General features: G+C 38.8%; 1 protein-coding gene across 4 annotated transcripts in view; it reads right to left on the bottom strand.

Annotated features, from left to right (window-relative positions):
• The window catches only part of LOC122879509 (spectrin beta chain, non-erythrocytic 4-like), a 91,026-nt gene that overhangs the window by 69,662 nt on the left and 7,111 nt on the right, over window positions 1-14,253 (bottom strand). For all 4 annotated transcript variants that reach the window (XR_006378721.1, XM_044203681.1, XM_044203680.1 and 1 more), the window contains 4 exons: window positions 6,611-6,768; window positions 5,991-6,142; window positions 5,617-5,790; window positions 63-154 (listed from right to left, as the gene is read on the bottom strand). Coding sequence is in view for 3 of the 4 variants with exons in the window: in XM_044203681.1 (XP_044059616.1) it covers window positions 63-154; window positions 5,617-5,790; window positions 5,991-6,142; window positions 6,611-6,755 (563 nt within the window). In the remaining variant the exon portion in view is untranslated. The remainder of the gene's footprint in view (window positions 1-62; window positions 155-5,616; window positions 5,791-5,990; window positions 6,143-6,610; window positions 6,769-14,253) is intronic.

The raw sequence follows: 14,253 nt of genomic DNA, 5'->3' as shown, positions 1-14,253 counted from the left end.
AAATTATCATGATTTTCACTGTTGCAGCTTACAGTTTCCTGTATTTTTATTTCACTGCTCACCCTGCGGTCTTCATCTGGCACCAGAGCAGCAGGGCATCCTTGGCAGAGCGAGTTTCTCGGTTGTCCTCTGTCTCTATTTTGATCACCTGGATCTGAAGAAGAACACAGCAAAGCAACAGTTCAGCATTTGAGGGAGAGACACTGCGGCACAACCCTACACCTTCTGTCTCACAGACCAGATAAAAAGTTTTATACATTGCACTGCTTTCTTTTTGGGAACATACATTCACTTTTTAGGTATTGACCCGTCCTTTACTGAAGACTGTGTCTACTAGTGTGTGTTGTTTAGCAAACAGAGAATAACTGAGGCTGTATCCAAAATCACTTCCTATTTACTGTATAATACACTATACTGACTGTCCACCATTTTATGTGAGTGTCAAATTTATGCACTACAAAGTACCCTAAAAAATTCTACAATGGAGGGAAAAAAGTAGTATCCATGTGCACTACTTTCTGCTAACAATCCCACAATGTAATGCGTTGCATCTTCGTACATTTCAGTGTCTACACGTTTCAGTGATGACGCAAAAAATGATGATTATTTTGTGTCCGGAATCTCAATTTACCTCTGACGAACTATTATACAGGGAGCAGTAAATGAGTGAATGAAGGAGTGATCTCGGACACAGCGAAAGAGGCTGTCTGGCTAACATTTGCAAGCTAGCTAGCAATAGTTTGCTTACTTATTAGCTACCTGTAGTCGTGCTCCCATTCCGAGTCAGATACTTTTTCTATTTATTATATGGCTATAACCATGCAGCTTAATAGATCAGAAGCAGTGATTAGATCTGTGATTAGAGTGTTGAAATTAACCATGTTTAAGATTTGTCTAACTGTGACAAAGTTTGGCATGTTACCACCTGTCACCTTCAGTCCTACCCACAAAGGCTCTGATTGGCTTAGGTGTTTCTCCTACCGGGGAAACAGCCACGAAAGCAACACCAGCCCTATATCCCTACTCAGATCTGGGTGGCAACTCAAGAAGTCTGGAACCAGTCTAGAGCAAAGGTCGGAGTCACATTGCCTTGACAGTATTCCCGAACCCCCAAATGAACACACAGTGAGAGAGAATTAAAAGTAAAAACAGGCAAGAGCAATAAGAGCTGAGGATTTCAGTGCAAGGAAGTGCAGAGTCCTTACAACGCTTGATGATAGGTGACAGTGACAGCTTTTCAACCAATCACATCACAGTGACATGATCCAAGGTAATTGGGGACATGACACCCTGGAATCAGCTGCTACCCATGTCGTTAGGCACAACATTGTGCACGCACACAGTCTTGCATATAAAAACACACACAAACACAATGCCTATGCATGAACAGGCATGCAAAAGATGAACACAAATGCTTACAATCACCAAAAGAGACCAGATAAGGTTGGGGAACACACTAAAATCCTTTTCCTGCCTCTTTATCCTTAAGAGAATATCACACTTAGAAACTAACACTAGATGTTATTTGAGCAGCAGAGGCATAAGACAACATAATTTATATATAAACAATGCATCAACTACTATAAGATCTGAATATGGAAAAAGCTAAATTCATAATTCATCTGAGCAGAGACAATTATTAAATGGTCACTTAATATTAAATGTACCAGTGATGAACTGCTAGTTGTGCATGCTTGTTTTATATTATTGCACAAAATATTTATTTTTGTTTTAACACCAATTTCATTATTTCTGAACAATAAAATTATCCAAATCCAATGCTGATAAATGATTTATTACTTTACTTGTTAAACATTTAAACATACCAAATATTAACTTATCACAGCTTCACAAATTAGAAGAGCTGCATCACTATAGACTGGTAAATTGTGAGTAATGAGTATTTGTCATTATTTTTGACATACAGATGGATTAAATGATTAATCAGTAAATTCGACAAATAGTGAATGGATTAATCATTAAAAATCTACCAGTTAACCGATGTCCTAGAGGTGAAAACATGAGGAAAACATTTTATTTAAGACAGAAAAGTTGTTCTAAGTTGCAGTAGAATTCACATGATTACTATCATAATTGTCTATTATGATGTAAAGTGTGTCACTCAATTGTTCTTTCTTTGCTGTATAAAATATTATGAACATCTCACCAATGTTGAATACACCATCTACATCTTAACCATGTCACAAGAGCGCAATATTATGTGCATTCAGTAAAAATCTGAATCTACACATCTTGTCAAATATACAGTGAAGCTACATCAATGTGTGTTGATTCAGATTCATTGTAAACAGCAAGTGAGCTGGCACTATGTTAGGTAAGCAAACGCACATGCACACACACACACACACACACACACACTGCATACAACACAAGGACACTCAGCCAACCATATACAACACTATAATTGAAGTTACTGCAAATAATAACAGTCTGTTATTATTTGTGTATGGTTCTGTAAATACATTAGGATTACCTCTTCCTTTGCCAGTCAATCCTTTCCCTTTTTTCCTCCCTCTCTCTCTCTCCCTCTATCTTTCTCTCTCCCTCTTTCTGCCTGTCTGCAGTTACTGCAGTGGTTTGGTCCTACCTGCTGACTGGACAAAGCAAACTCTCACTTTCACCACAGAGGAAGGGAGGAAAGGGGAAAAGAGATGGAGATGAGAAGAGACGACTGCAAAAGAAAAAGATAACTGGAAGCCACTCGGACAACATAAACCTTAGCCAACCCTGGATAATTCTCCATCCTTCTGACATTATTCTTAGCACTTAAATGTTTGGTTAAATTAAGTTACTGGCTTTATAAACATGCCTTCAGATTTGAAATGAAGCCTCAGACTCTGTTAGCGTCATAGTTATGGCCAATAAAATAATTTGTTGGCCTGGATCACTAGCAAACTATGAAATCAACTGTTTCTTGGCCTAAAGCTGATCAGTTTACTGTGTACTTTAAACTGTAATGTGTTCCATAAGCAGCCACAAGGTCTCACAAAATCTCAAAAAAGCTGAAAACATGAATCCAGCACGTTGTCTTAAATGGAACTAAAATGTGGAACTATTCTTTATTAAGAAGGACCAAAACCATTGTGGTTTTAGTTTCATATTCAAGTCATGCCATTGTTAGACTATCTTCACGTTAGTTGCATATACAGACATGACTGATTTGCATACTAGGCACCATCGCTACTTTGAAACATAAATAAAATACATCTGATTAATAAATCAGAAATTTTATTTGAATTTCTTTGCTGGAGGTCACAGTTAGTCCCCTTTGCTTATTTACCACAATATCACTGCTTGTTGTTTCCCCATCAACCAACAATCCTTTCCCCCCGGTCCTCACTTCTTTCATAATTACTCTCTCTCACACACACACACACACACACACACACACACACACACACACTTCTGAACACCAGTCTTCTGCACCGCTCCTTTCTCAGTATATGCAAAATTGAAGAGGCCATTGACTGGTGGCTCTTGGGAGCAGATGAGCGGGACGACAGCCAAGCTCACAGCTAATGGTGGCAAAGCTAGTAGTCAGCTAATACTACTGTAGCCAAAACTATAAAGTTGCAGCTGCTTAGCTAGACTCAAAACACAACAAAAAACAAAACACGAATTACTGAATTTGATTCACACCTTGCATAAAAAAAGACCACAAACTCTGACATGCACACTTACATGTCACTGATGTCAATCATGAACTAGGTTTCAACAGTGAACATCACACAACATATCGTAGAAAAGGTTTCAGTCGTAATCATCTGGACACTGTTTTCAGAATCAAGACATTTCGGCTCCCATCCGGAAGTCACTCTCAATTGAGAATGACTTCCGGATGGGAGCCGAAACGTCTTGATTCTGAAAACAGTGTCCAGATGATTACGACTGAAACCTTTTCTACGATAGAACACTCCTGGACGAATGAGGGACTACACCATCACACAACATATTAATCAATTCAACATTTACACTGAAATTATTAGTCCAGTCAGCCATATTGCACACACAGAACATTCATCCTCTTTGCCTCACTAGCCTGGCTTGCAGAGGGTCCCTCGGCATAGTCTGCTAGCAGTGCTGTTAAATGTGCTCTGTGGTAGGTAGCCAGGCCTTGCATGACAATACTGAGTCCCAGGAGACAACTACTAGGCGACCGTGCACCGTCAATGTTACAGAAGGGTCTGAATAATGCTAAACAAGCATTGTGTGCCAAAGCCACACTGTAGCACTCAAGCGTAATAAAGAGGAGCCGTGGGCTTCTGCAGTACTTACATGGCAGGAACTGATCCTGTATCACTGCTGCTAAGGCCCGGAAACCCGTTTATGTGTGTGAGTTTGTGTGATAGTATGTGCATGTCAGGATGTGAGTATACAGGTGTGTGTGTGACTGGACAGATAGACTGACTGATAGAAAGTGTATGTAAGAGAGCATGTGCAGTGTGTGTGTGTGTGTGTGTGTGTCCTTGTTGAAGAGCAGACTGGAATGCGACTGCTACCTCTAGGCCGCTGAGCCCTAGGTGACATTCAGGCTTTATCCACCAAACACTGCTGTTGCTGTCGCACACAGATGATGCAGCAGCTGTGACAGCCTCCCTGAAACAGAACCACTGGCAGCTCATCCTAAATGAAGCCACTGCTGATTACAGCATCCTTGTGTTTCAGTAAGTAGCCTGGGAACACTTGCCAGCATCTCAGTGCACCAACAGAGAAGCTCAGATTTAAGCCTTGATATCCCATGGGAAGAATCAAATATTTGAAAGTCAGTCAATAATTTAGCTTTTTGTCTAGTGAACTTTCATTAGCTAGAAACACCCATGTCATACTGCTGATATCAGACCACTACCAGGTTTCAAGTTTTAATCCTTAAAATTTTCATGAAGTCAAACTCTGTTTTTGATACTATCTATGGTCAACATATGTTAGTGGCTATGTCCACCATTCCAGCGCTGGATTAAAATTACCTTAACACACACAAGAGACTCACAGGAAACAATTTAGCATGTAATCCATCTTTCACTCTCCTACTGCCGTATCAGATAAGTATTAATTACTGCTAATGCAAACAGAACATTTCCCTCTGCTGCTGCTTCACATTAAAAGTGTTCAACCTGCAAAACACAGGGTGGCTTTTATTGTAAAGCAGTAACAAGAAACGCAATGTATCTGTCACAAAGGTTAGTGCTGACTGCGATCGTTCAGCAAAGATGTATCTACAAAACTAAACAAGACAAGACATGGACAGTTTCAGCATGGATCAGTTTTAAATATTGCAAGGAGTAATGCATTATGCAACAACAATGGCCAGCCACAGTGAGCTGTTGGATAACCACGGGTGTCGCTAAATCAACCAGGACTGAAATCTTAAGGATTATTATAACGATTACTAAAATCTGATAACGAAAGTCATATATAACATTTCAGAAATCAGAGACAACCAAAATCATTTTTTGCTCATTGCCAAAGAAAAAGATATTAGGTCAAGATTTTTAACCCTTAGACATGACTCCACCAGAGACACCTCCCAGACCTAGCCACTACATCGCTGATCTATGATAAAATGTCCAAGCTGTTTTTATATGTGTTTGTGTTTACCTGAAAGCGTAGGATGATGGTCCAGATAAGGCCCAGTGTAAGGCGGTGGTTTCCATCCACAATGTCATGGGAACCAACGTTTTCCAGGTGAACCCTTTGTTCTTTAAGGAACTGGAGAGCTTTGTCAACATTCTCCAGGCAATGGATCCGCATACGACCCCGTGTAGGCCTCGGCTAGGGGAAAAGAGAGGGATTAATTACTACTTTTGATATCAAAGCCCTTGCTGTTAAAGTACTACATGTAATACACATAAAGTACTACACCTTTAACACTTTACATCCTATGACGGATCAATTAATAGAGACTACAAAATTGATACAAAGTAATTATAATCACATAATTTTCCATTATGTACATAAGTGTGTGTTACTACCAGCAGCTCTCCACTGAGGACCTCCAGCAGTCGGGTAAGCATGTATCCATCCTTCAGGTCGTTGTAGAGGTCAGATATGCGACAGGACACTCTGGCCAGATGGGAGTTAACCCACTTGGTAAAAGTCTTCTTCTGCACCGCATCTCGTTCATCTGAGGGAAATAAAAGAATCAATGAAATATTAAATAGCATTAGCTAACACTAGCATTAAATCAAATTGTGCTTACAGCCTCATCTTGTGAGATGCTATACCTGATGAGACTTTTTGAAAAAATTAGATCTGTATTCTGTGTTTTTGGGGAGGAGGATTTTTATTACCAATTTAGCACTGCTTTACCACTAAAACATTCTAACACTAGTGTTAGTGGATTTGGTTGGTGTAGCCACCAACAACAAATGTTGTTCTTTTGTGATTTCTGACATCAGTATCTAAAAAGCGACCCTGACGAAACAGTTCTAAAGAAGAACATTTTTAATATTTAAATTCAAAACAGCAAAGAATCAACACCTGACCTTAATGTAGGTGTATTTATAAACCTACTGATCCAGGTGTGTTTGTAGTCTGTGTGTCTGTATGGATGTGAGTGAACATGTGTGTTGATCTGTGTGTGACCTCTGACCTGCCAGGGCCTTGATGCGGGAGCACTCGAACAGCTTGGAGCTGGTACACTCCGTCTCCCAGAACCCCGAGCCGATTGGTCGGTTGTTGTTGTTGAGCTGGCGCTGGGCTTCCGCGTTGTCCAGGTCTGGGGAGGCATTAGCCATCGCGCCCGACGCCCTGCAACACACACACAAATTAATGATGTATTTTTATTGGCCCACTCACACCATGAGGACCAAGACATAATGCACACATGTACATGTATGTAAAGACATTCACACAAGTACTGTACACACACACATACTCATATATGCAAAGGACAGCGAGAAAGGTGGCGGGGACAGGTGTCATTGCTGCTTTTGTGTTTTTGTCCTGTATAACCATCAAACACATCCCCACACGCGAAAGGCAGTTCACACTTCATAATTAAACTCTGACTGACTTCACACAACTCATCTGACACCTTTTAACCCCTATTTAGCCACACATGTTCGCTGAAACAAATTCAGATTAACGATTCAGACTACACACTGCAACATTCCCAATTTAATTAGGAGTGTTCAAAGTGCACAAATAATACGACTTGCAGCAGAAAAACTACTCTGGAGTCCATAAATAACTCCTTCCCACTCATGAATGATGCAGCACCTGTCCTTGGTATCATAGCATTTTACAAAAGAGAAGCTCAAAATAAAAACTGATGAGTTAAAGGATGGTGGGAGACGGAGAGTAAAAATTATTTGGCCCTCTCATCTCTCCAGTCTCTCCTATTGACAGCTGAAAACCGGAGGATAAAAATAACTTCTAAACTTCACCAAGAAATCACACAGTACAGGGTGAGAGGTAAGAAATGGAAATGTTCAAAACATAAAAATGAGACAAAAATTTTCTGAAATTCATCAGTTTCAGTCACATTCATTTGAAGAGCTGATAGAACTGTTTGACATCAATAACAGAAGACCCCTCAGTTTTTAGACTAAGAGTAATTCACAAAGCATTTTAGCACTAAAAGTAGCTCCTAAGTCTGAGAGAAGTTAGAGGCAGTCCAGAGGAATCCTAAGACCTGCTCAGAGTCAATAATGTTCTACAGGTAATGTGTTGCATCACGTCAGTGTTTTGTAAAAATACAATGATAATGAACTTTAAATCCATATTTTGATTTTCACCAACAAGTCGAAACAATCCAATATCACCAGAGATGACAGTTCGCACTCCTCTACTTGGACACTGGAAAAATACAGTTTGCAGCGCTGAGGATTCAGCCTCAGTCCGACAGAATTATTCATCAAAACAAAAATGCGTTACTCAGACCCCAACTTGACAGTTTATTATATGCACATTAAATAATCACCAGCTGCAATAAATACATAAATAAAGGTGATTTCATGGCCATCAATGGATTATCCAGGAAAATCTGTGCTATATGTAGAATTATCACATTAAAGTATGATGATTTGTTTTGTCAGCTGGAATAAATATCATATGCCGATGATGTTTGTATCTGGCATACAATATACTTAACAAGTTAATATTTTACTTTGTTTTGTGTATGAAATCTGTGACGCGAGTGAGTTTATAAAATACCTCAAATATCTATATCCTAGTGGTACAAGATCCTTTGTGAAAACAGCCCCTGGTGTAAACATTATGCTTCAAGCACTGCAAGCTTCTGTTTGAGGTATTTGAAAATTCAGAGCAGACATAAAAATCAGCGGACTGGGTGAAAATTTAAACTCCCTGTCCTTTCGTGCTAGAAAAACCTGGCAATTACCAAATATGAACTGCTTTCAGAGGACACGTTCTCACTATTAAGCAGATATTTCACTGATTTTCTCAGATTGTAGCTAAAAGGAGCTATATGTCTGTATAAGCATTTTACACTTCCTTCCTTATATTCCACTGATCCCCTTTAAACTAGAGCGATAGATACTTTTTAGCATCAAATACTAAAAACAGTGTACAAAGCAGTGTATTCAGCCACATTTAGGCTTGTTTTGGGAAAAAATATGAGTGTTTTGAACATAAAGATGGACCGCAAAAAGGTGTTTGAGAAGTTTCTGAGGACATTTTGATACTTTTTTTCCTACTGTTAAAACTCATCAGTATAGGAATACATTGTAACAGACATGAATTCAAGCTGACCACAGACACTGAAAATTTTAACATTTACTTTTCAGGCCTACAATGAGTATGTATGTTGAATACTAAAAAGAGACATCAGAGTTTGTCATCTTGTCGTGTCTTGATAAATGCACATAGAGAAAATATCTATTATCTGAGTCCTGGTGAATGCTACACTGTCATATTAGTTTTTATCTGTTCCTCCCCCATTTTTCTTTGTATTACACACATGATAGATGGATGGAAAATACATGCAATGGTTTCTCCTGGTAAAGAGCAGATGTGCCCACAGGACATAAAATATGCTGTTTGGTGCTCTTCTCCAAAGCTGCTTACAATGGGGGAAAACATGTCTGTATGCATGTTGTGTGCTTATATTGCAGGTTTACGTTCACTAACACTGGATCTAAGGATTTTTATGATTATGTGACTGATTGATCAGGATTTAGGGGTTTCTCTGTCATTTTCTACCTCAACCTTTTTGTTGTAAATGTCATCCCGTCATCCCAGCCCTTTTCTGGCCTCTCCCTCCCTCTCCACTGCAACAAAAGTCCAAGCTCACAGTTGTCACTACCTAAACCACTGGAAAACAACGTAGCCATTTCGAGTAAATGTCAGCATGCCCTGCAAGAAAGAGACAGGAGGGGTAGTTGTACATGCACTTAGCCGTTCTCCCTGGAGAGAATAACAGCAAAACAGTACAGTGCTTTGTATCTGGTGATGAAGCAGATGGAGGACTGCACAAGAACCCAACAGAAGTGAAACCTACAGGAAATCAGTTATTTACATTTTACATTTTATAGGTCAACTGAATGAATATAATAAAAACTAGAGCTTGTTTGCAGCTATGTGAAGGTGCTATTCTCACTGTGCCAGTCAAGGAAGCAAAGAAATCCTTTTTTCACAGAAAAAACAATATTTGTAATTAGAGCTGCAACTAATGATTATTTTCATTATCAATTAATCTGCTAATCATTTTCACAAATAATCACTTTATCTATAAAATGTCAGAAAAAATGTCTTGCTTGAAAAATGACTCAAACAATTAATCAATTATCAAAATAGTTGCCAATTAATATTTTGTCAATCAACTAATCGATATACCTACTAATCATTTCAGCTGTAAATGTTAACGTTAATAAAGTAATAATAATAATAAACTTTAAGGTAGTCCACAAAACGAAAAAGAAAAGAGCAGGCAGTAACTAGTCACTTTCAGATAATTTCAGCTGTGATTTCAATTAATTTCTCAAATCCCATTATCACAAGTCATTAATGTCATTATCTCGAGAAAACAAAAGGATGTTTCTTACATGATAAAATCATAAAATATGGTGCAGTGTGATTGATTGTATGTATGGATTACACTTCTGAACAGTACATTAAGAAGTTGTCACATCAATAATTTTACAATCTGAAACACACCATTCTTCATGAGTTGTTTTACTTTTTGCTACTAATACATCCTAAATATAATACAAATTTAATTTTGAGTGCAGGACTTTTACTTATAAAGGAGTATCTTTATATTTAGCATTGCTGCTTAAGTAATTAAACAATTTATTGGCTTGCGATGGAGTATAGGGTACGAAGAACTGCAAAGGATGCACTGGCTGTGTCTTTTAAAATCATTACAATAGTTTATCCGCTACAGTTTGTCTCAGTAGAACTGTATGGTATCTTCTTCTGTGTTTGATTTCTTCCTGTATGATTGTTGAATGATAATTCTCGGCTCTAGAAAAAATGCTTTTCTTCTTTAATGACAAGGGACACCAAAACATTTCGTCTTAAACATCACTGAAACATCATCTACTATCAAACTCCCTTGCAGCTGTACTGATAATATCTCAACATAACTTGGTCTATTGTGTCTTTAAGTCTCAGATGAGTGGTAGCTGATGGTGTGATCTCAGATGTTGCAAATGAGCTAGCTCCATGTTTAACCTCCCTAAATCCCAGTACATTTTTCAACAATATCCCCCGCGTGGAAAAATCCTTCGCCAGCATTTCCCTTCGGAGTGTAAGAGCCAAGATCAAGGTTGGTGGCACACAGTCCCACTGTAGACTGAATTAACTGATCTACAAACCATGAGGCTAGCAAAGGTTCACACACACACACACACACACACACACACACACACACACCTGCCACAGAGAGGTGGAAGCACATGGAGAATAAAACAAGGGAAGCTAATCTGAGAAAGCTTCAGTGACATTTTTAAACATGTTGTTACTTAAATACATGACAATATTGCTGTCTCGGCTGTCACCAAACTATAAAATGACTGCTATGAGGTAGAAAGAGAGACTCGTAGTAGAGGCCAACAGAATAAGACATTTTTCACAATAAGACCATTTTTCACAATTGAGAGTGACTTCCGGATGGGAGCCGAAACGTCTTGATTCTGAAAACAGTGTCCAGATGACTACGACTGAAACCTTTTCTACGATGGAACATTCCTGGACGAATGAAGGACTACATCGTCTTAATATAAGACATATGTAATATCATTGTAAGACATTATAAGAGACATTATGATTACATATGATTATAAGGCATCATACGAGAATATCAACAAACTGAAATACATATCAAAACTCATCACTAGATTACAAAGGAGAAACAATAGCTGTACCACAACAGCAAGTCTACATCAGTCAAACTGTCATGTCAGTCAAAATACTAAGTGTGTGTGTGTGTGTGTGTGTGTGTGTGTGTGTGTGTTTATGTGGGTGTATGTCCTCTGTTCTCCTTGCCATGATCCTCGCCTAACCTCAACCACCTGGTGTCTTTCAATCAATCAGACACAGCTTGCAGGACTGCTCTGATGTGTATTTGTGTGTTTGCATGCTTGTGTGTGTGTTATCGCCTTTATTGTAATAATCAGACTCAGCTGTTAAGGAATCAGCCAGCCCCAGGCAAGAGAGTCGACACTATGTCTGACAATCACACACACACTCCTGGCTATCCATTTTTTTTGGTAACAGCAGCAGTGAGATGCTTCATGATTTGCCTCCAGAGACTGAACACAGCCTGCGGGAAATCTCAGAAGATAGAGATAAAAATAAAAAAGGGACCACGCATTGAACTGATTTTATCTGCATTCTGATTTTATCTGCATTCAGAGTAGTACGAACGTACAACCCGCACGTTTCAACAAGACAATATCAACAGTAAATTCATTCTTATATTTTAGTTGGGAGCTTCTGTCTCACATAAGCAGCAACAACCACCAAATGTTAATGCAAAAGTACCTTATTATTCCAGTGCCCCTGTAGAGTCCTTACCGCAGCGGCCTGGGTTCGAGTCTGGCCCAGGCCCTTTGCTGCATGTCATCCCCACTCTCCCCTGCCTTTCCTGTCTGTCTCTACTGTCACTATCAAATAAAGCATAAACGCCCAAAAAATAATCTTTAGAAAAAGACGTATTCCAGCTATTTCTGTATTGCACTACCATAATATTGGGGGAGTCATGAAAGACAGCTTTTAATCGAAGGAGCTGAGGCTGAGAGGGCCTGACTTTTAGTCTCTAGTATGGGTCAAGCTGGTTCCAGTACTTCTTCTAATGTATCTTTGTGAAGAACAAAATACTTTTTCAATGAGAAAATATAAAGGAAGATACTAAAGAGGTATATATTTAAGGTCATATTTGCTTAATAGCCAATCACTCTTTGGTTTCCTCTTGCTTGCTCAACCACAGGGTAACCTTTCACCAAATGCAGCGAGCTATAGGCGAAACTAACGCTTCCCTTTAATTGTCTATGTGTAGTTGCAAATCACAAAGCTCGACAGGATCACTCGTGGTGAGGGACAGACAGGCACACCAGAGGGTAAAGCTGACATTAATGAAATATGACCTACAAGGGGTGGAAAATCGGTAACCAATTACACCCATCATGTATTTAATAAATGTAAATTCCATGTTATTATTTCACTGTTCAAATAAAAACAGAATCAGACAATGTTCTTGCACCAATCTATATCATTTGTGAGGCTAAACTGCAACAACCATAGAAGCAAACCATAAACTGTATTTGGACTGACATCTGCCTATGTCATCGTTTATCTAATATTTTTAGTATTAATTTATTTAAAAGCTCAGGCAATGCTCCTTTTTGTGCTTCAGTGAGTCAGATACAATCCAGAATATGTAAGGCTGACAAAATGCTGTACTACATGTTGTCCAAGTATCAGAACTACAGACAGAAAACAGCAGCTGCAACCTTAGCTTTGAATATGGAGCGATCCTCAGTATTGGGCCCTACACACTTATTTTATCTTAGTAAAGTTAAGGGGCAATCAACTACACGCATTAGTGGGGATTCATTTTGCCTACAAGTAGTAGGCAAAAATTACTTCCATAAAGGTTGCAAAAAAGACTGGAAACATCCAGTATTGTCTGTCTTGACTAGTGTCAAAAAAAAAGTGCTGAGTAATTCTGCTGCTTTCACAGCAGCCAGTATGGGAAGTTGATCAGCAATCAACACCTAAAACCACAAAGTAGCACTAAAATGATGGAAAGTGATGACAGTAAATCTGCTGCTGAATGCTTTCATTTACCCCAGTAAATTTATACTGCCCATAAATACAATATACTTAAAGTTCTCTTCACTGAATTTGGTCTGTGAATATTGTTCATTTATGACAACAGTGCAGTGCTGTATCTTGCTTCATGCTGCGTTCGTTAAATCTGCTGAGATCTATTAATTTTATAACTGATATTATGTAATCTCTAAGACAATCTTGGCATTTAAAGGAAAGGAACAAAGATAATCTTAGCGCTAAACAACACTTGTCAAACACTAAACCTGGAGCAGAAAAGTAGGAGAAACACTAGCACGAACACACGGTCACGATAAAGGTTGCTCCTGGACCTTTTTGTGCTTTCCCTGACTGGAAAGGAAACTAGTTCTGGTTCTGAGGTTTGTACGGTTGGATTCCAGGATACAGAGTCTACTGTTTCCAACACTGAAGGATCAAACGTTTAAACAGCAGCAGCCTCTCTGATCTCTCCATGGAGCTGGAAGAAAGAGCAGGAATCACCTCTGTGTGTGTGTGTGTGTGTGTGTGTGTGTGTGTGTGATCTCTTGAACATCCCACATACATTGTAAAACCACAGTAGCTACAGTGGAAAAACACACGAGCACACACACACACACACACACACACACACACACACACACACACACTGCAGTCAAACACCAGCCCTTTTACCTAAACAGAATATGATAATAATGAAAATAATAACAATGTTTTTATATGAATAAATTCTAAACACTCTGGTAGGTCTTTACTGCAAAAACAAATCCTTTCGTGCAGAATAAGAGATATTTTTGTTAGGACAAAATAGAGTAGAGCTGAAGATAAGATAAGTCAATTAAACGATCAGTTGATCAACAAAATTAATCAGCAACCATTTTGGTCATTTTTCAAGAAAAAATGTTAAATATTTTCTGGTTCCAAGTTCTGAAATGTTAGGATTTACTGGCTTTCGTTGTCATTACTGATAGTAAACTAAAATATCTTTGGGTTTTGGACTGT

Source organism: Siniperca chuatsi, linkage group LG7 (genome assembly GCF_020085105.1).
Source record: "Siniperca chuatsi isolate FFG_IHB_CAS linkage group LG7, ASM2008510v1, whole genome shotgun sequence".
NCBI lineage: Eukaryota > Metazoa > Chordata > Actinopteri > Centrarchiformes > Sinipercidae > Siniperca > Siniperca chuatsi.
Note: the sequence above shows the minus strand (reverse complement) of the source record. Positions and strands in the feature narration are given on the sequence as shown.